Below are 22,899 nucleotides of genomic sequence, written 5' to 3'. Positions count from 1 at the left end.
CCTGGAGCCATATATCTTGGTGACAAGAATCAATGCTTTGGTATTTTTATTGATTTGTTAGCTTAACCGGCACAGCATCAATTATGCTAATGTGCAGCATTGCCTTGTCTCTGCGACAGCTGTGTATTATAAATGATGGTTTATAAGATTCAGGGATTCCAGATTGCAGCATTTGTGTTTTAATTCTTTTGATGGGAGGCGCAAACTCGCAGCCGAGCTTCAGGAGCAGTATCTCACCTTTCTCCTGGGTGCTCAGCAGCCCTCTGTTCTGAAGATGGACTTCAGCTAGTGACTCCCCTTTCTTTACAGCAGGGGCTGATAGGAATGCACGGTTCATCAGTTGGCTTTTGGGAGAGGGCAGGCGGGTGGGCCCATCAGAGTGTCTATTCAAGAAAGACCCAATAGGTTCCCGTTGCTGCACCAATTGTTTCTTAAATAGTTCAAGCTTTCATCCCCACTACTCCACCCAGAAGACCATTCCATGTGTGACGAGGAGCTTCTGGACAACAGTCCTGAATTTTCTTTTCACTAGTTTCAGCCGGTTTCACCTTGTCTTACGCTCTCGGTTTACTTTTAGAAGGGCTCAAAACAAATAAATCACCTTTCGTAATTATCTTGTGAAGCAAGACTAGTGGGTCTGAGGAGTTTGCTTTGTCATCCTTTCTGAAAAAGGGCATCACCATAGCCTGTTTCCAACCTACTGGTACCTCCCCAGTTCCAGTCACTCGCTCAGAATGATAGTTGATGACAGACACAAATCTCCACTAAAGCCTCGCAGTACTCGGGAATAAATTCCATCTACTCTCGGGTATTTGTTTGTTTTGAGGCCTTTTATCCTATCTAAGACTTCCAGCTCATTTATATCAGTCTTTAATGCAGCTTGGTTATCTGTACTTGGGGTGAGAGCATACTAGTTACATCTCCTCTTGTGAATACCTGGCCCAACTATCTTCAGCTGCTTCATCAATGACAGTCCCTATAAGGTCAGAAGTGGGGCTGTTTCCTGATGATTGCACAGTGTTCAGTTCCATTTGCAATTCCTCAAATAATGAAGCAGTCCCTGCATTCAGCAAGACCTGGACAACATCCAGGCTTGGGCTGATAAGTGGCAAGTAACATTCGATACACACACGTGTGCACCATCTGCAATATGCACTGCAGCAACTTGCCAAGACTTCTTCGGCAGCCCTTCCCAAACCCACGACCTCCACCAGCTAGGACAGAAGATGCATCGGAACACCATCACCTCCAAGTTGCACAGCATCCCGACTTGGATATATATCACCGTTCCTGGAACTCTCTCCCTAACAGCACTGTGGGAGCACCTTCACCACACGGACTGCAGCGGTTCAAGAAGGTGGCCCACCATCACCTTCGCAAGGGCAACTAGGGATGGGCAATAAATGCTGGCCTTGCCAGCGACGCCCAGATCCTGTGAATGAATAAAAAAGTGATCATTCAGAATATTAACTTGTGCTTGGCTTCAACGCTGATGCACTGGGCCATGAGGCCATCAACCGTTGCATTTAACAACTCGGACTCTGAACCGCTTGGGAATTTCCAATTTATATTTGCTTGATTGAAGTCACCCATTAAAATAGCCTAACAGCTCTCGTATACCCTCCCTATCTCTTCATAGAGCACTGGCTCCTTTCATATGCTGACCTGGCGGTGTGCAGCATGCCTATAATGTTATCTTTGTCTTTTTTGCTTTAAATAATTAATTATGCAACTTTGCAGCTCCTACAGAATCAACATCTGGAACCACTCGTGCCCCTGACATTTAGGGCTGCACCCCACTCTTTTCCTGCCCACTGTATTGCTCTGAGCACTCTATCCCCCTGGATGTTGTATTTTATTTATTTGCAAAGGAGCAAGTGGTACAATAAAGATTGAGGTAAAACAATTCAAAATCCAAACACCAGAGCAGCTCCATTCCCACAGTAGCCGGGATCTGGGTTGTCCAGTTTTGGTCTGCTGTTTGCGGCTTTGGTTTCTACGGAAGGGTAATCGTCGGGAGCACAACGAGAACGCAGCAGCAATGGGCTGCCCCAAAGCAGACTCCAGTTTCTGAATCTTACTCCTGTATCCAATCAGTCTGCTCAGGGATCAAATGACCTTCGTGCCACCTCTCCCTATCCCATCTATTGTAAATGATCTTTGGTAAGAATGCAGTTCTGGTGGCGTGTTGACCTCTCTCACAGGGGCTGGTGGCCCTGCTGTGGCATTTTCTGTTTATATTTTATATTTCCTGCCTTGCAGTAGGTCCAAATTTTCTATACATCCCGCCATGCTTCTTGCAGCTTGATGAAACTATTTTTGCACCCTTTGTTTTAATGGCATTTCATCGACTTGCTGAGGTCTTTATTTATCACACACCACTTTTCGCCTCTTTCCAGCATTTCAAAAAGTAATTTGCTGAATTCCTAAAAGCTGCTTTAGATTGGGGGAAACACCACTATATAAACAGCTCCATGAATTAGTGCAGCTTCCCCACTTTTTGGTACCAGATAAAGGCCTAGAAATTCACTGGCGCCCCGTTTGGGGTGCCAGCCTCGCCAGGGCGCCGGAAGTACCGCCCCGGAAGGTGTTGCGGCTGTCCGCCGCAAATTCAGTTTCAGCGCCCCAGACGGAAGCGTGGCGCTACTCGAGGCGCCCTGAGTCCCTCTTGGGGCGCTGCAACTGAAAATCGCAGCGCAACGTGCCGCAGCGCCACACGCTGCGGCACGGCGCGCTGCGGTACTGCAGGCCTTCCTCCCCTTCTTAAAGGGGAGGGGCCTGCTGCAGCGCGCTCAAAGAGCGCGAGTGCCGGCAAAAGAGCCCGGCACCGAGGAGAAGTGCCGGGCTCTTGGGACACAGCTGGCACTCCGCGGGGTGGGTGCTCAGAAGGCCGGGGACGGCGGCGCGGAGAGGTGCTGGCAGGCGGCCAGCAAAAAAAATGGCCGCCCCGCACCTCAGCGCCTCTACCACTGCAGCTAGGCCCCCCTGAACCGGTCGCAAATTGCGACCGGCGTTAAAGCAGGGGGCGCTACTAAATTTCGCGATCGGGGCAGTAGCGGGGCGCTGCGCACACAGATGACGTCACCGGTAGCGGCGCAGCGCTAATGGCTCGCGCCGCCATTAGCGTCCCGCTAAATTTAGCGGGAGGCGTGGCCAGTGGCGCAAAACCCACTAAGTGCCCTCTTAGGGCACTAACGGGTGGCGCAGGCCACTGAATTTCTAGGCCAAATAGTTTAGTGAACGGTGTTTGTGTTCAATAAGCAGGTTTCGTTCAACCCGTGAGCATTAACTGCATTTTGGCTCATCCTGTCATTTGCCAATCTGTCCTGTGAAGGGTTCGCCTAACCCTAACCCTAACTCTGATCCTAACCCTAACCCTAACTCTGACAATCGTCCGTCTCATCACTGTCATTCTGTCCATCTGAGAATTCTTGCTTCAGTGTACACAACTGTTTACTGTGTAAGTGAGCTGTAACATCAACCTTCCATTGCGATAAAATGGTATTTAAAAAAAATCACATGACGAGCTCTGTGTTCGACGGATTGAATGCTGCGGAGTCTGGGACTGTATTTATTGTATGGTCTGACTGGCAGCCTCTGGGGTGCTGTATCATTTAAAAAAAACATACTAAATGTTTTAAAAACCTGATCTGCCATTTGTTTTTCTTCCATTTAATTTTTATTTTACCATATCTATTTTGTAATATTTAAATTTTAGTGATTATTTGGATTGAGGTAGAAACTGGGCAGTAATGAACCAGTATACATGAAGCATGCAGCATTATTTACAAGGTTTTCAGAGCTGCTGCTACCAGCGTGGGCGTTTGAAATCATAAGCATGGATTAAAATTACTGGGTTTAGGAGGAGGCGATGGCATCAAGGGATCAGAATCGTGAGTGTCTGGGCCTGCTAACTGGCAGTGTTTCTGCATCAAAGCCTCCTTAAAGCTCAAGGATACATTCATCTCCTGACCGGCCGGATTCAAATCCTGACCGGCAGGATTAAAATCCCGACTGGCCGTATTCAAATCCTGACCGGCCAGATTGAAATCCTGACCGGCCGGATTGAAATCCTGACTGGCCGAATTGAAATCCTGACCGGCCGTATTCAAATCCTGACCGGCCGGATTGAAAATGAGTCTTTCCCCCTGTATTTCTGCCTCCAGTGTTCTCCCCTTGCACCTCCTGGTTTGCAGTTGATGACTGATGGGGGCTGGTTCAATGGGTGGCAGCTCTGGTGTCTTGCCCAAGTGCTCACCCTTCATATCTGTCAGCCTGCAGATTGGCCCGGCAGTTTGAACACTGGGGTCGTTAATGACCTCAGACCTGTCCTCACCCAGAATGTGCACATAAACACTTACAGCAATGATGAACAACAATGGGTGCCTTTCTCCCATCCCCATAAACCTGGGGGACATTGAGGCTAGGTAACTCTTCCCTGCCTGAGGAGATAACAGCACTGACCAGCCATGGAATCGGGGAGCTTTGTGATCTGTGTGAATCAGCACCCTACTTGGGCATTTACTCTGAGCTGTTGAAATATATTTTAATCCGATCAGATTTAACATTAAGAAATAATTACCTTGAATGAAGTGGCAGTTAGCACTCACTCATCCTGTGACTCAGCCAAGTATCAAAGTATCGCACACTAATATTTCGGTTATCATCCAGCTTGTTTACTTGGAGAGAGAAATGCTTGTACGCCTGTACCAAGTCCAAGTGTTTATTCCAACGGACAGAGTAACCAAACCTCCTGTAAACTGCAGCAAGTGTAGTGAGAACTGCTCAAAGTGAATGATTTATTACAAAGTGAATATTTTTAAGTGGAAACTTCTTTGCTGTGGAGGTGCTATTGAAGTGAAGCTTCAAAAGACAGGGAGGCTGCAATTGAAGACTCTGACCCGATATGTGCTGCCCTTACATGCTGTGTCATGGAGAATTCAGTAAGGGGTTTATGTCTGTCAACTTGCAAAGGAAATAAAGCTAGAATCCTGCCATTAGAGATTGTGTGTACACTCGATAGATGGCTTCAACCCACGCCCGTGCTGACAGCTTACATGTGCAGGGCGCACCATTGGAGACAAAGGCAGCCAAAAAACATGGGCAATGGCGGCCGGAGTGGTCCTGTATAGATTTTCCCGGTCTGTTGGGGAATATCTAGCACTGTATATACAAATCATGACTTTAACACAAGCCGTTACACTGAATATGTTATGGTGTGGAGATGCCGGTGTTGGACTGGGGTGGACAAATGTAAGAAGTCACACAACACCAGGTTATAGACTTCGCCTGACGAAGGAGCAGCGCTCCGAAAGCTTGTGATTTCAAATAAAGCTGTTGGACTATAACCTGGTGTTGTGTGACTTCTTACATAAAAACACAGTTGTCAAAGGTGGGTATGGGGACCAGTGGAAAAGTAGGGCCATCTCGTAACGATTCTGTCAGCTGCCTCACCTTGATGAACAACAAACAGTAAAAGGCTGTCTTGCCTCATTCTTTAAAGGAGCATTGTCTTCATGAAAAGGTATTGGCAAATCTTTCTTTCTTGCATTTGTATGGGGGAGGGCAGGATCCATGTGTTATTTTTATTCCAGTGATGGCATGTGTAAATGATGTAAGGTATTGAGATATGATTTACGTCATCACCTACACCTCTAAGTAAATGAGAGAGTTTGCTAAACACTTCTAATAGTGTTGGCAGATTAGTGGAGGAGCTGGATTTTTTTGGTGTTAGAAGCAATTGAGGTTATGAGAGGAATGAATGTAGGAATTGATTGAGGAGTATGAGAGGTATTGAAAGGAAAGATCTTGCATTTCTATAGCATCTTTCATGACATCAGCACATCTAAAACCATTTCATATCCAATAAAGTACTTTTTGAATTGCAGTTAGTTATAATGTAGAAAACACAGTGGCCAATTTGTGCACAGCAAGGTCCCAATAACAAATTGAGATAAATGACCAGATAATCTGTTTTAGTGATCTTGGTTGGCTAGGACATTGGGAGTACTCCCACCTTCTTCAAATAGTGCTATAGGATTGTTTACATCCACCTGAGAGGGCAGATTGGTTTAATGTCTTATCTGAAAGATGTCAGATCCAACTGCAGCACCCTTTCGATACTGCACTGAAGAATCAGTCTAGATAATGTGCTCAATTCTCTGAAGTGGGGCTTGTATCCATGAACCTCTGATTCAGAGGCAAGAATGCTACCACTGAGCCAAGGTAAGAGTGTAGGATGGGATTGAGAGAGTGTAGGATGGGATTGAGGAGTTTGAGAGAGTGTAGGATGGGATTGAGGAGTTTGAGAGAGTGTAAGATGGGATTGAGGAGTTTGAGAGTGCAGGATGGGATTGAGGAGTTTGAGAGAGTGTAGGATGGGATTGAGGGGTTTGAGAGAGTGTAGGATGGGATTGAGGAGTTTGAGAGAGTGTAAGATGGGATTGAGGAGTTTGAGAGAGTGTAGGATGGGATTGAGGAGTTTGAGAGAGTGTAAGATGGGATTGAGGAGTTTGAGAGAGTGTAGGATGGGATTGAGGAGTTTGAGAGAGTGTAGGATGGGATTGAGGAGTTTGAGAGAGTGTAAGATGGGATTGAGGAGTTTGAGAGAGTGCAGGATGGGATTGAGGAGTTTGAGAGAGTGTAGGATGGGATTGAGGGGTTTGAGAGAGTGTAGGATGGGATTGAGGAGTTTGAGAGAGTGTAGAGTGGGATTGAGGGGTTTGAGAGAGTGTAGGATGGGATTGAGGAGTTTGAGAGAGTGTAAGATGGGATTGAGGAGTTTGAGAGAGTGTAGGATGGGATTGAGGAGTTTGAGAGAGTGTAAAATGGGATTGAGGAGTTTGAGAGAGTGTAAGATGGGATTGAGGAGTTTGAGAGAGTGTAGGATGGGATTGAGGAGTTTGAGAGAGTGTAAGATGGGATTGAGGAGTTTGAGAGAGTGTAAGATGGGATTGAGGAGTTTGAGAGAGTGTAGGATGGGATTGAGGAGTTTGAGAGAGTGTAGAGTGGGATTGAGGGGTTTGAGAGAGTGTAGGATGGGATTGAGGGGTTTGAGAGAGTGTAGGATGGGATTGAGGGGTTTGAGAGAGTGTAGGATGGGATTGAGTGGTAGAAGAGTATAAAATAGCATTTTCTGCATTTTTGAACAGGCAAGATGGATCTCGATCTTTCTGTCTTGCATTCATGGATCTTCAGTAATCAACAAAGTGAGCATAACGCAGGTGATTATGGAGTGAAATGCGCTGCTGCAGGAATGGAGAAATCTTGACTCACTCTGTTGTGCTCGACAATATTACAGGATGAGATGATGGAATTTGTACTTCTGATACACTCCTCGAGTATTTCTGAAGGAAGTCTGGAGGTTGTAGTGTTGTATGGAAGTGTTGAGGCTGTCGAATGTAGAATGTGTGCAGCCTTCCCAACACCTAGAACTGGTGTAAATAAAGCGTCTCAGGAGCTGATGAAAATGAAATCTGGTTCCCCTGTACCATCTCCTGGTGAAATGAAGAACGTGGGATGTTTTTCTGCACTAACTAATTACAGATGTAATGCCTCTCACCCCAATTAAACTGGTTCATTTAATCTGAATACATTCAGTTTGAAATGCTGGACTCGCGCAGCCCTCATAAAAATGCAAGAATGCGAGTTTGTCTGGAGAGGAACAATTTAACCGTTGTGTGCCCAGCCTTGTTTTTTTGTGTCCCCTGAGTGTGTGTCGAGTGTGAAATTACCCAATGTGATTCACTGCAGAATGCAATTGCATAGCTTAAGAGAATTCTTGAAATGTTTAGCAACAGCTGTTGTGTGTTCTGGCACATTCTTGCTGCAATAGTGAAGTATTGGAGAACATTCCGGCAGTGATCAGCAAAGAGGTCAGCTGCCTGTTTGGGTCGAGTGACATCTCGTTGAGTCCTCAGTTTGGTTTCTGAATGAAAGGGCTGTCCAGAAATCTCGAAGGTAAACCAGATGGTAAAAGTCTGTGGTTTTTTAGGTAAAAGTCTGTGTTTTTAAATAAAAGTCTGTTATTTTTGATGTGAAACAATTCATTATTGAGATTATTAAGCTTTTTTAATGTGTTTTTAATGGAAAAAAGCTGAACATCAACTCTGCTCCTGCCCCTGGTCTGCAGCTGGGCTGTGCTGAGCAAGCTGGATGAGAGGCCAGTTTTTCCCTTTTTAAAATTTTGTGTGAACTCTTTGTTTATTAAGATGACGATGCTGTGAATAAAATGTTCCCAGTTTTTGAACCCAACATCAGCATCAACTGCTCCCAGACCAGGCATAGAACGGAAGCTGAAGCCACTACCTCAGAAAGGCACCCCTACTTGCGCCAGTGAGGATTTTTCCACCTCTCACACCAGCTCTCATGGGCTCTGAATGTTCGTGTCATTTTAGACATTTCCTGTTCATAGTCACTGGGGGACTTGCTCAGACTGGGAGGGAGGGAGACTACAACCATCCCATCAGCCTGGACTGGATCCAGACCAGATTGTAGAAGTAACAGAACATCATGACCCAACCCAGTCTTAAAAAGTTCTACGGCCAGCATGACATTCAACATGTCGGCAAAGTCTGACTGGTCTGCATAACCGTGAAGAAGGATTGAACCTTCCAGTAGGGATTGACTGGTCACTCCCCGTAGGATCACACTGAGGCCTTAAAGTGGGTAAGGACATTAGCCGGTGCCCAGTAAAGGCACTGCAGAATGTGAGACGCAGGACTGAAGTAGAAATTGTTCTGGATGCTGTGTTTGTGTTCAGAATCTTGTTGCTGGGCTCTGCTGAGTTAGCTGATCTCAGTGGGATGGCAGTCGGGAGGCTACGCTTGTCCTTAGGGCCCCTGGCCGAGGGAGGGAAATTCAGCCAGGGTTCCACTTTCACATCACTGTCCACTGGCCCCGCTGGAAAATGCCTGTGGGTTTTGGGTGAGGACAGGATTAGGTGCGATGGTCTCTATGGTAGAATAGCCTCCCAACACTGAGCATCAAACCTCAGTCATGCTTTCAAGTACTTTTGGCTTTGGCAGAACCTTTTGGGTGAGCTGCTGCCTTCTGTGACACTGCCCAGCAACAGTCGGCACCTTGAGAGGAGGAGGGGGGGGAACTGGTCCAACCGAGGCAGATGGGCTCGTTTCCCTCACATTCTGATTCAGTTGTGGCTAGTTTGGGTCGCTGGTTACTGAGTGGCTTGGACTGTACACCAGCTGTCCCCGTACAGTTCCGTTGTCAATTCCGTTGTTTAAGTGCATGGGAGTTGTGCAACTGTCAGGTGACCAGCCGACTGTAGTGAATCGGGCATATTCATCTTGGGATGACCGCTGGCTGTGAGAGACCAGAATATAATCATAATCATAATCAACTTTATTGTCATTGTTAGTGCACAAGTGCAGTACAACGAAATGTAGGCTTGCGGCTCCCGAGAGTGTACATTTAGATTAAGACATTTAAACATTCAACATTAATTTGGCTTGTAATACATTAACATAACCATAATAAAGTGCATTGGCAGATGTGCAGGCTTTAGAGTTTATTTGTGGAGTTCAGTAGGATGACAGCCCTGGGAAAGAAGCTGTTCCTAAATCTGGTCGTTCGGGTGCGAATGCATCTGTAGCGTCTCCCAGATGGCAGGAGGGCGAACAGACTGTGGCTGGGGTGGGTAGGGTCTTTGATGATGGTCTGTGACCTCCGTAAACAGCGTTTCTGGTATATGTGCTCTATGGTCGGTAGCCGGGTGCCGGTAATGCGTTGGGCAGTTTTGACTACCCGCTGCAGGGCTTTCCGGTCATAATAGCTACAGCTGCCATACCATACTGTGATACAGTTCGTCAGGATGCTCTCTATTGTGCAGCGGTAAAAGTTAGAGAGGATCAGGGGTGACAGGTTACATCCCTTCAGCCTCCTTAGGAAATATAGGCGCTGCTGGGCCTTCTTCACCAGAGAGGAGGTATTGAGGGACCAGGAGAGGTCTTCCGTGATGTGGACTCCGAGGAACTTAAAGCTGCCCACCCTTTCCACCACAGCCCCATGGATGTGGATGGGGGTGTGACTTCCGCCTTTAGACTTCCTGAAGTCCACAATGATTTCTTTGGTTTTCTTGATGTTCAGGGCCAGGTTGTTATCGGCGCACCACTTCACGAGATGCTGGACCTCCTCCCTGTAGGCTGACTCATCGTTGTTGGTGATCTGGCCTACCACCGTGGTATCATCCGCAAACTTGATGATGGTGTTGGAACCATGAACAGCCACACAGTCGTGGGTGAAGAGGGAGTAGAGGAGGGGGCTCAGCACACATCCTTGTGGGGCCCCCGTGTTCAGTGTTCAGTGTTGAGAGCCAGTGGCACTGGCATAAGTCCCTCCGAGCTTTAACATGGCACGAGACCCACACTACAACATCAACAACTTGTATTATATCGCGTTTTTAACGTAGTAAAACATCCCAAGGCTCTTCACAGGAGCGTTATTAAACCAGATTTGACACCGAGCCACATAAGGAGATATTAGGACAGGTGACCTAAAGGCTGGTCAAAGAGGTAGGTTTTAAGGAGCGTCTTAAAGGAGGAGAGAGAGGCGGAGAGGTTTATAGAGGGAATCTCAGAGCTTAGGGTCTAGGCAGCTGAAGGCACGGCCGCCAATTGTGGATTGAATAAAATCGGGGATGCGCAAGAGGCTAGACTTGGAGGAGCGCAGAGATCTCGGAGGGGTGTAGGGCTGGAGAAGGTTACAGAGAAAGGGAGGGGCGAGGCCATGGAGGGATTTGAAAAGAAGGATGAGAATTTTTAAATCAAGGCATTGCCGGACCGAGAGCCAATGTAGGTCAGCCAGATTGGCGGGGTTCAAAAATGGAGTTGCGGGAAAGATGTGTGTGGATTTGGGGGCGACAGCATATTCAAAGACTTTGGAGAGAAAATGGAGGTTGGAGATGGGGCAGTAGTTTGCAAGGACAGAGGGGTCAAGGGAGGTTTTTTTGAGGAGAGAAGTGATGATGGCAGATTTGAAATGGAGGGGGACAGTACCCGAGGAGAGGGAGCCATTAACAATAACAGCGAACACCAGTGCCACCACTTCCTGGGAGCCTCCAAGCTGAACGTAATATGTCTGGCACCTGCAAAGACCAGCACCCGGAAACCTGGTTTTCGTGAATCTGGCTAGTTTGGTTTGGGATTCCCACCATTAGCAAGACCTGTGTATTAGGAGCCTGGATACTAACACGGGTCCCGTGCAATATAAAAGGAACTTTTATTGGTTATATATGTAATGTATATACCTTTAAGGGGAACTATCTTTTACAGCTCATGTATACTGCAGTACCGGCAGTGACCACACCTATATATAGCACTGAGTAGTAATCTGTACAGATCAGTTCCACTGTGAGCCACGTTGAGTAAACACCTGTTGTACCGTTTCTCCTGCAGTCTGTGTCTTATTATACACGGACACAACAATATACTTGTTACATTCTCTACAGCAAGAGAAATGGAAACGGTGCCCACAATACTGAGCTGGGTTCATGGGTTGGGATGGGGGTTAATGCAGTGCTGCAGCTGATCAGTGTAATTCAGGGTTCATGTAAAAGCAGGCCAGAACTCGCCAGAGGAACAGTGCAGTTCTGGAGCATTTGGAACTAATGATCAGTGCAGGTTTGGTCTGAGGATTGTTCATTAATTTAAAGCGCTGTGTTTCAACTTGGAGATTAGCGACACTGGGTGAATAGATACCTTTGTTCCAGCCAGGGCAATCTATTATCAAACTATTTGTAGATGGTTGAGCTGCTTCCTGTTAAGTCCGCCCTTTGTGTTTACCCTACAAACAGCCTGGGAACTATCAGAATGCTTTTCATGTCCTTACACCTGTGAAGTCTTTACTTGTGGGAGCTGAGATTGTGTTTGTGCCAGTCTGACAGTTTGTGCAATTTCCTCAGACGGGAAGGCACAGTTTTAAATATTTCATTTCAATGTACAGTAGATTAAAACAATTTCGGGTGTGGACTGTGTCTGTGTTCTCTCACCCCCTGTTCCAGATCTCATGGAGAGACTTCAGGCAGAGGCACGCCCCACGGGAAGGGAAGGGAATTTGAATGTAGTTAATATGAGGCTGTGCTCCCGCGTCTCCTAGCGGCTGTCTCCAGACTCTCACTGGCACGTGACTGGGCACAGGCCAGCTGCTCGCCCTCTCACTCATACAGTGATGGATGAAATGGAATAAATAAGTGACATAAAAATAAGGGTATTGGTGAGGAGGTATGCAATGACTTGAGGTTGGCCAGGGTGCGACTCCCTCATTGCTGGTCCAGCATTATCTGGTGATCCTGTCTTGTGGAGCTCGTTACCTCAGTGCAGGGGGAGAGGAATGGTTCGATTTGGGTGGGGAGGGTATGGGAAAGGATTGGAAGGCATGGGGTGGAGGAGCACATGGGGAGAGAGGAGGGGAAACAATGGAGTAAGGTATAATGGCAGAGGATTGGCAGGAGAAATGTTGCCTGTTGGTGGGAAGTGTAGGTGTGAACAGTATCTGGAGTTACCTGTGCCACTTCACGGAGGAATTACTCATCCCTGGGGAATCAGGAAGACTTGTGTTTGTGGTGACAGATTGTGGTAGTTCAATAACCTGTTCGGGGAGGGACTGTATGCAGGAAGTGGAAGATTCCAAAATGTGTAACAAACTGGCAAAGCGGTGCATTCCCAAAATAAAGCTGGCCAGTGACTCAGTGCGGAGAGAGGGGCAGGGCTCACTGCACACTCACTGATGGTGGGATTGTCCCGTCTGTGGGGTCTACTGAAACTTCAAAATGACCAAACTGATTGTCAGAATGGGCAGATCCCACTCTGATGGACAGCCTGCAATGATTCAAGGCTGCAGAGTTTCACTTGCAGTGCTTTACTTATTGTTGCTGCGAATGAGCTGCAGTGTCCTGGTATCAGACCACTGAGGGCACCGGCAACCGACAGGGCACCGGCAACCGACAGGGCACCGGCTGGGCACGGTGCTGAATGGTTCAGTGAGAGGTTTAGACAAGCAGGCAACGAAAAATCATTTCACCAGCCAGATTTTAAAATATGTATCACAGCTTGATTTATCAAATGTTTCTGACACTGCAATAAAATGGTGGTGGTGCCTAATTGCTGTGTGCCTAATAGCTCACTCTCTCTCTCTCTCTCTCGTCTCTTAGGCCATTGCTGCAGTGTAACATGGAGGGCGCTGCGGGTGCTGGAGGGGCTGCAGATGATTTTGTGAGGTGAGTTTAAGACACTGGCAACGAAAGTCTCTTCAACAAGGGCTACAAGAATGTAGGACAGGAGAGAAAGAATCCCATAAGATGATGCAGCATTATTGAAAGTGCTGCACAGGTGTGGGAGGTGATGTTACAGGGGGCGGTGTGGGAGGTGATGTTACAGGGGGCGGTGTGGGAGGTGATGTTACAGGGGGCGGTGTGGGAGGTGATACGGGGGGCGGTGTGGGAGGTGATGTTACAGGGGGCGGTGTGGGAGGTGATGTTACAGGGGGCGGTGTGGGAGGTGTTGTTACAGGGGGCGGTGTGGGAGGTGATGTTACAGGGGGCGGTGAGGGAGGTGTTACAGGGGGCGGTGTGGGAGGTGATGTTACAGGGGGCGGTGTGGGAGGTGACGTTACAGGGGGCGGTGTGGGAGGTGATGTTACAGGGGGCGGTGTGGGAGGTGATGTTACAGGGGGCGGTGTGGGAGGTGTTACAGGGGGCGGTGTGGGAGGTGATGTTACAGGGGGCGGTGTGGGAGGTGATGTTACAGGGGGCGGTGTGGGAGGTGATGTTACAGGGGGCGGTGTGGGAGGTGATGTTACAGGGGGCGGTGTGGGAGGTGATGTTACAGGGGGCGGTGCGGGAGGTGATGTTACAGGGGGGCGGTGTGGGAGGTGATGTTACAGGGGGCGGTGCGGGAGGTGTTACAGGGGGCGGTGTGGGAGGTGATGTTACAGGGGGCGGTGTGGGAGGTGATACGGGGGGCGGTGTGGGAGGTGATGTTACAGGGGGGCGGTGTGGGAGGTGATGTTACAGGGGGCGGTGTGGGAGGTGATGTTACAGGGGGCGGTGTGGGAGGTGTTACAGGGGGCGGTGTGGGAGGTGATGTTACAGGGGGCGGTGTGGGAGGTGATGTTACAGGGGGCGGTGCGGGAGGTGATGTTACAGGGGGCGGTGCGGGAGGTGATGTTACAGGGGGCGGTATGGGAGGTGATGTTACAGGGGGCGGTGTGGGAGGTGATGTTACAGGGGGCGGTGCGGGAGGTGATGTTACAGGGGGCGGTGCGGGAGGTGATGTTACAGGGGGCGGTGTGGGAGGTGATGTTACAGGGGGCGGTGTGGGAGGTGATGTTACAGGGGGCGGTGTGGGAGGTGATGTTACAGGGGGCGGTGCGGGAGGTGATGTTACAGGGGGCGGTGTGGGAGGTGATGTTACAGGGGGCGGTGTGGGAGGTGATGTTACGGGGGGCGGTGTGGGAGGTGATGTTACGGGGGGCGGTGTGGGAGGTGATGTTACAGGGGGCGGTGCGGGAGGTGATGTTACAGGGGGCGGTGCGGAAGGTGATGTTACAGGGGGCGGTGCGGGAGGTGATGTTACAGGGGGCGGTGTGGGAGGTGATGTTACAGGGGGCGGTGTGGGCGGTGATGTTACAGGGGGCGGTGTGGGCGGTGATGTTACGGGGGCGGTGTGGGAGGTGATGTTACAGGGGGCGGTGCGGGAGGTGATGTTACAGGGGGCGGTGTGGGAGGTGATGTTACGGGGGGCGGTGTGGGAGGTGATGTTACGGGGGACGGTGCGGGAGGTGATGTTACGGGGGGCGGTGTGGGAGGTGCTGTTACAGGGGGCGGTGTGGGAGGTGTTGTTACAGGGGGCGGTGTGGGAGGTGATGTTACAGGGGGCGGTGTGGGGGGTGTTGTTACAGGGGGCGGTGTGGGAGGTGATGTTACAGGGGGCGGTGTGGGGGGTGATGTTACAGGGGGCGGTGTGGGTGGTGATGTTACAGGGGGCGGTGCGGGAGGTGATGTAACAAGGGGCGGTGCGGGAGGTGATGTTACAGGGGGCGGTGTGGGAGGTGTTGTTACAGGGGGCGGTGTGGGAGGTGACGTTACAGGGGGCGGTGTGGGAGGTGACGTTACAGGGGGCGGTGTGGGAGGTGTTACAGGGGGCGGTGTGGGAGGTGACGTTACAGGGGCGGTGTGGGAGGTGTTACAGGGGGCGGTGTGGGAGGTGACGTTACAGGGGCGGTGTGGGAGGTGTTACAGGGGGCGGTGTGGGAGGTGACGTTACAGGGGGCGGTGTGGGAGGTGACGCTACAGGGGGCGGTGTGGGAGGTGTTACAGGTGGCGGTGTGGGAGGTGACGTTACAGGGGGCGGTGTGGGAGGTGATGTTACAGGGGGCGGTGTGGGAGGTGATGTTACAGGGGGCGGTGTGGGAGGTGATGTTACAGGGGGCGGTGTGGGAGGTGATGTTACGGGGGGCGGTGTGGGAGGTGATGTTACGGGGGCGGTGTGGGAGGTGATGTTACAGGGGGCGGTGTGGGAGGTGATGTTCCGGGGGCGGTGTGGGAGGTGATGTTACAGGGGGCGGTGCGGGAGGTGATGTTACAGGGGGCGGTGTGGGAGGTGATGTTACAGGGGGCGGTGTGGGGGGTGATGTTACAGGGGGCGGTGTGGGAGGTGATGTTACAGGGGGCGGTGTGGGAGGTGATGTTACAGGGGGCGGTGTGGGAGGTGATGTTACAGGGGGCGGTGTGGGAGGTGATGTTCCGGGGGCGGTGTGGGAGGTGATGTTACAGGGGGGCGGTGTGGGAGGTGATGTTACAGGGGGCGGTGTGGGAGGTGATGTTACAGGGGGCGGTGTGGGAGGTGTTACAGGGGGCGGTGTGGGAGGTGATGTTACAGGGGGCGGTGCGGGAGGTGATGTTACAGGGGGCGGTGCGGGAGGTGATGTTACAGGGGGCGGTGCGGGAGGTGATGTTACAGGGGGCGGTGTGGGAGGTGATGTTACAGGGGGCGGTGCGGGAGGTGATGTTACAGGGGGCGGTGCGGGAGGTGATGTTACAGGGGGCGGTGCGGGAGGTGATGTTACAGGGGGCGGTGTGGGAGGTGATGTTACAGGGGGCGGTGTGGGAGGTGATGTTACAGGGGGCGGTGTGGGAGGTGATGTTACAGGGGGCGGTGCGGGAGGTGATGTTACAGGGGGCGGTGTGGGAGGTGATGTTACAGGGGGCGGTGTGGGAGGTGATGTTACGGGGGGCGGTGTGGGAGGTGATGTTACGGGGGGCGGTGTGGGAGGTGATGTTACAGGGGGCGGTGTGGGAGGTGATGTTACAGGGGGCGGTGCGGGAGGTGATGTTACAGGGGGCGGTGCGGGAGGTGATGTTACAGGGGGCGGTGTGGGAGGTGATGTTACAGGGGGCGGTGTGGGCGGTGATGTTACAGGGGGCGGTGTGGGCGGTGATGTTACGGGGGCGGTGTGGGAGGTGATGTTACAGGGGGCGGTGCGGGAGGTGATGTTACAGGGGGCGGTGTGGGAGGTGATGTTACGGGGGGCGGTGTGGGAGGTGATGTTACGGGGGACGGTGCGGGAGGTGATGTTACGGGGGGCGGTGTGGGAGGTGCTGTTACAGGGGGCGGTGTGGGAGGTGTTGTTACAGGGGGCGGTGTGGGAGGTGATGTTACAGGGGGCGGTGTGGGGGGTGTTGTTACAGGGGGCGGTGTGGGAGGTGATGTTACAGGGGGCGGTGTGGGGGGTGATGTTACAGGGGGCGGTGTGGGTGGTGATGTTACAGGGGGCGGTGCGGGAGGTGATGTAACAAGGGGCGGTGCGGGAGGTGATGTTACAGGGGGCGGTGTGGGAGGTGTTGTTACAGGGGGCGGTGTGGGAGGTGACGTTACAGGGGGCGGTGTGGGAGGTGACGTTACAGGGGGCGGTGTGGGAGGTGTTACAGGGGGCGGTGTGGGAGGTGACGTTACAGGGGCGGTGTGGGAGGTGTTACAGGGGGCGGTGTGGGAGGTGACGTTACAGGGGCGGTGTGGGAGGTGTTACAGGGGGCGGTGTGGGAGGTGACGTTACAGGGGGCGGTGTGGGAGGTGACGCTACAGGGGGCGGTGTGGGAGGTGTTACAGGTGGCGGTGTGGGAGGTGACGTTACAGGGGGCGGTGTGGGAGGTGATGTTACAGGGGGCGGTGTGGGAGGTGATGTTACAGGGGGCGGTGTGGGAGGTGATGTTACAGGGGGCGGTGTGGGAGGTGATGTTACGGGGGGCGGTGTGGGAGGTGATGTTACGGGGGCGGTGTGGGAGGTGATGTTACAGGGGGCGGTGTGGGAGGTGATGTTCCGGGGGCGGTGTGGGAGGTGATGTTACAGGGGGCGGTGCGGGAGGTGATGTTACAGGGGGCGGTGTGGGAGGTGATGTTACAGGGGGCGGTGTGGGGGGTGATGTTACAGGGGGCGGTGTGGGAGGTGATGTTACAGGGGGCGGTGTGGGAGGTGATGTTACAGGGGGCGGTGTGGGAGGTGATGTTACAGGGGGCGGTGTGGGAGGTGATGTTCCGGGGGCGGTGTGGGAGGTGATGTTACAGGGGGCGGTGCGGGAGGTGATGTTACAGGGGGCGGTGTGGGAGGTGATGTTACAGGGGGCGGTGTGGGAGGTGATGTTACAGGGGGCGGTGTGGGAGGTGATGTTACAGGGGGCGGTGCGGGAGGTGATGTTACAGGGGGCGGTGCGGGAGGTGATGTTACAGGGGGCGGTGTGGGAGGTGATGTTACAGGGGGCGGTGTGGGAGGTGATGTTACAGGGGGCGGTGTGGGAGGTGATGTTACAGGGGGCGGTGCGGGAGGTGATGTTACAGGGGGCGGTGCGGGAGGTGATGTTACAGGGGGCGGTGTGGGAGGTGATGTTACAGGGGGCGGTGTGGGTGGTGATGTTACAGGGGGCGGTGTGGGAGGTGATGTTACGGGGGGCGGTGTGGGAGGTGATGTTACGGGGGACGGTGCGGGAGGTGATGTTACGGGGGGCGGTGTGGGAGGTGCTGTTACAGGGGGCGGTGTGGGAGGTGTTGTTACAGGGGGCGGTGTGGGAGGTGATGTTACAGGGGGCGGTGTGGGGGGTGATGTTACAGGGGGCGGTGCGGGAGGTGATGTAACAAGGGGCGGTGCGGGAGGTGATGTTACAGGGGGCGGTGTGGGAGGTGTTGTTACAGGGGGCGGTGTGGGAGGTGACATTACAGGGGGCGGTGTGGGAGGTGCTGTTACAGGGGGCGGTGTGGGAGGTGTTGTTACAGGGGGCGGTGTGGGAGGTGACGTTACAGGGGGCGGTGTGGGAGGTGACGTTACAGGGGGCGGTGTGGGAGGTGTTGTTACAGGGGGCGGTGTGGGAGGTGACGTTACAGGGGGCGGTGTGGGAGGTGACGTTACAGGGGGCGGTGTGGGAGGTGTTACAGGTGGCGGTGTGGGAGGTGACGTTACAGGGGGCGGTGTGGGAGGTGTTACAGGGGGCGGTGTGGGAGGTGATGTTACAGGGGGCGGTGTGGGAGGTGATGTTACAGGGGGCGGTGTGGGAGGTGATGTTACAGGGGGCGGTGTGGGAGGTGTTGTTACAGGGGGCGGTGTGGGAGGTGATGTTACGGGGGGCGGTGTGGGAGGTGATGTTACGGGGGGCGGTGTGGGAGGTGATGTTACGGGGGCGGTGTGGGAGGTGATGTTACAGGGGGCGGTGTGGGAGGTGATGTTACAGGGGGCGGTGTGGGAGGTGATGTTACAGGGGGCGGTGTGGGAGGTGATGTTACAGGGGGCGGTGTGGGAGGTGACGTTACAGGGGGCGGTGTGGGAGGTGATGTTACAGGGGGCGGTGTGGGAGGTGATGTTCCGGGGGCGGTGTGGGAGGTGATGTTACAGGGGGCGGTGTGGGAGGTGATGTTACAGGGGGCGGTGTGGGAGGTGTTGTTACAGGGGGCGGTGTGGGAGGTGATGTTACTGGGGGCGGTGTGGGAGGTGATGTTACAGGGGGCGGTGTGGGAGGTGATGTTACAGGGGGCGGTGTGGGAGGTGATGTTGCAGGGGGCGGTGTGGGAGGTGATGTTACAGGGGGCGGTGTGGGAGGTGATGTTACGGGGCGGTGTGGGAGGTGATGTTACAGGGGGCGGTGCGGGAGGTGATGTTACAGGGGCGGTGTGGGAGGTGATGTTACAGGGGGCGGTGCGGGAGGTGATGTTACAGGGGGCGGTGTGGGAGGTGATGTTACAGGGGGCGGTGTGGGAGGTGTTACATGGGCCGGTGTGGGAGGTGATGTTACGGGGCGGTGTGGGAGGTGATGTTACAGGGGGCGGTGCGGGAGGTGATGTTACAGGGGGCGGTGTGGGAGGTGATGTTACAGGGGGCGGTGCGGGAGGTGATGTTACAGGGGGCGGTGTGGGTGGTGATGTTACAGGGGGCGGTGTGGGAGGTGATGTTACAGGGGGCGGTGTGGGAGGTGATGTTACAGGGGGCGGTGTGGGAGGTGATGTTACAGGGGGCGGTGTGGGAGGTGATGTTACAGGGGGCTGTGTGGGAGGTGATGTTACAGGGGGCGGTGTGGGAGGTGATGTTACAGGGGGCGGTGCGGGAGGTGATGTTACAGGGGGCGGTGCGGGAGGTGATGTTACAGGGGGCGGTGTGGGAGGTGATGTTACAGGGGGCGGTGTGGGAGGTGATGTTACAGGGGGCGGTGTGGGAGGTGATGTTACAGGGGGCGGTGTGGGAGGTGTTACATGGGCCGGTGTGGGAGGTGATGTTACAGGGGGCGGTGTGGGAGGTGTTACAGGGGGCGGTGTGGGAGGTGTTACATGGGCCGGTGTGGGAGGTGATGTTACAGGGGGCGGTGTGGGAGGTGTTACAGGGGGCGGTGTGGGAGGTGTTACATGGGCCGGTGTGGGAGGTGATGTTACAGGGGGCGGTGTGGGAGGTGTTACAGGGGGCGGTGTGGGAGGTGTTACAGAGTTGTTGAGTTTTCTATCTGGAATTAATGCAATACATATTGAGGAAATGTTAGAAAAGATGCTGCAGGGGGCAGGTGGAAACCCAGTGGTGGCAGCCTACACAGGAGTAAACAACATGTTCACATACGCGAGGATTGCTTCAAAGCTCAAAGATAGCGGGTGCCAAGGCATGCTTTCTGGGTGGAAAAATTGGGTATCGCCCATTTTGGGGCGGTAATATCGGCCTGGCGCAATGTTTAGCGCCCGGCACTAATTATCGCCTCTCACTGCAAAATTCGCCTCTATCGCCCCTGGAGGTGATTTGAGGGCTAAATCTGGCGCTACACACCTCTCTTAAGGCACAAACTTCGGAGAGCGAAGCGCTACCTCAGAACGCTACCGAAGCTCAGGCGATGTCGGTTACCATGGAATCCAGACAGACTGGCGCCGTCCAGTTCTTAAAGGGGTGGGCCCATCTTGCTGGCCAGCCACTCCCGGCTCATTGCAGCCTTGAATCTTGGCCTGGAGGGTCCTCAGAAGCAATTGTGTTGGCCGCACTAATGGATAGGCCCAGGGAAAGAGCTCGGTGCTTGGGAACCTCAAAAGTGGTGCTGAGGGCCAAAACACCTTAGGACAGCGTTAAAACCAAAAATTTTGCCAACAAAAAAAGGCAGGAAGCACCCGCCTTTAAATAGCGCTCCCCCAGCCCCTTCCCGACTTGAAAACGTTTCCCTCTACCTGTCGTTCCTAGCAGCAGGCGCTAAGGTAGGGGGTGCGACTCAATATCCGGTCTGGGGCTCTACTGGAGCGTTGCACGCTTGACTGACGTCACGATCTGCGGGCGCAGGAGATTGTGGCGGTAGTGTTTAGCGCTGCCGCAAAACGACTGGTTAATTTCGCGAGTGGCGCTAAAATCACCGCGCTCGTGCGCTAAGTTCCTAGCGCCCCGATAGCGCCCCCCCCCCGAGGCGCTAACGAGAGGCGCTGACCAACCGAATTTTTCCTCCTTGCCATTTAGAAAAGGAGGGGAGTTCGCTCAGAAAATTGGCAGTGTGATGTGAGAACAACAATGTTATTATCTTCATAAATAACTAAGAACATTTTCAGAACAAAAAGCAATGAAATAGAGACGGGCTTTACCATAACCCAGTCGGAACAAAGACTTGCGAGGAACATTGGGCAGCAATCAAAAATCATTTAAATTAGATAGGTCCGGGAGGTCACAGGGAATACCGTACCCCAGACAGGACAGATCATAGATGTAGAAAGTAGTCAACAGGTTGGTATGGACGCAGATACCCAGAGAGGTATCCATGAACTGGAAACCAGGACGAAGCAGCTGCTGGGAGACATGAAAGTAGGTACATCTATAATTAAATGTGTATACATGAATGCTGGAAGGATGAGAACCGAGATGCCTGAAATCGAGACTCTTGTAGCAGTAGCAGACTATAATGCAATGGGAATTTCGGAAACATGGCTTAACATAGGAGATGGAAATGAATAAATTCTTAATCAATATGTCTCCAGTCGAACAAAGAAGGAAGCAGTGTTAGATCTGGTTCTGGGAAATGAAGGTGGTCAAGTGGAGTGTGTTACAGTAGGTGATCATCTAGCTAACACTGACCACAACATTCGGTTTAAAGTAATTATGGAAAGAGACCAGAAACTATCGAAGGTAAAATTGTTCAACTGGGGAAGAGCTCATTTCAGTGATTTAAGAAGGGCCCCAGCACAGGTAGATTGGAAAAGACGATTGCCGGGTAAAGCAGTAGCAGAGCAATGGAGGACATTCAGGGAAGAGATCATTCAGTTACAAACTGGGAAGATTCCTTTGAAGGGAAAAGGTAGAGCATCAAAAACTAATGCGCCATGGATGACAAAGGAAATAAAAGTTAAAACAAAACAGAAGAAGGAGGCTTATGACAAATGTCAGGAGCAAGATTCGGTTAATAACCAGGAAGATTATGGAAAGTACAGGAGGGAATAGATGTTGCATGGACTTTCGGAAGGCATTCGATAAAGTGCCACACAGGAGGCTTATTAAGGAGATGGAGCCCATGGAATTAAGGGGAAAGTGGCGGGATGGATACGAAATTGGCTCAGTAACAGGACGCAAAGTGTGGTGGTGGATGGGTGTTTTTCAGACTGGGAGATGGTGTTCTCCAAGGGTCAGTTTTTGGTTGATTACTCTTTGCAATTTTTATAAACAACCTAGACTCTGCTGTAGGGAGCAGCATTATAAAGTTTGCAGATGATATGAAACTTGGCAAAGTAGTAGATAGTGATGAGGATAGTTATAGGCTTCAGGGTGACATAGAGTAGAGAGAGAAAATGTATTCCCTCTGGCGAGTGGGTCAATAACTAGCAGTCATAGATTCAAAATCATTGGCAAACGATCGAGAGGGGAGATGTCGGATCTGGAACGCTGCACCTGAAAAGGTGGAAGCTGATTCCTTCAATAATTTTAAAAGGGAGTTGGACGGTTCTGGAGGATGAGAAACTTACAGGGTTACGGACATAAAGTGGGGATGTGGAACTGAGCACAACTGCTCGTTCAAAGAGCCAGCACAGGCACGACGGGCCAAATGGCCTCCTGTGCTGTAAGTTTCTGTGATCTATGATTGTATAATACTATATAACATTCAGAGGGATGGAATGCTCAGTAAAGCCAATACAAAACTTCAGAAAGACTTAGACAGCTGCAAAATACAGCTTTGTGTGGATAAATGTATGCGTGTTCATTGTGTGAGGAAAACACGGAATCGGAATATACACTTGTATCGGTGTTTACTAAGGAGGTGCATGCTGACAAAATATCGGTAGAAGTGGAAAAGGTAGAAGCAATGGAAGGGGTGAAAATTGATAGACAGAATGTACTAGAAAGATTGGGTATGCTTAGAGTGGATAAGCCACCTGGCTTGCATCCCAGGTTGCTAAGGGAATTGGG

At 52.1% G+C, this 22,899-nt stretch overlaps 1 protein-coding gene across 2 annotated transcripts in view; it reads left to right on the top strand.

Annotated features, from left to right (window-relative positions):
• Positions 1 to 22,899, top strand: part of arhgap32b (Rho GTPase activating protein 32b) — a 646,854-nt gene that overhangs the window by 160,506 nt on the left and 463,449 nt on the right. For both annotated transcript variants that reach the window (XM_085968179.1, XM_085968180.1), the window contains exon 2: positions 13,166 to 13,231. In XM_085968179.1, coding sequence (XP_085824305.1) covers positions 13,166 to 13,231 — 66 coding nt within the window. The remainder of the gene's footprint in view (positions 1 to 13,165; positions 13,232 to 22,899) is intronic.

The sequence above is a fragment of the Somniosus microcephalus genome, chromosome 26 (genome assembly GCF_052327205.1).
Source record: "Somniosus microcephalus isolate GS21.2 chromosome 26, FLI_Smic_1.0, whole genome shotgun sequence".
In the NCBI taxonomy this organism is placed as follows: Eukaryota; Metazoa; Chordata; class Chondrichthyes; order Squaliformes; family Somniosidae; genus Somniosus; species Somniosus microcephalus.
Note: the sequence above shows the minus strand (reverse complement) of the source record. Positions and strands in the feature narration are given on the sequence as shown.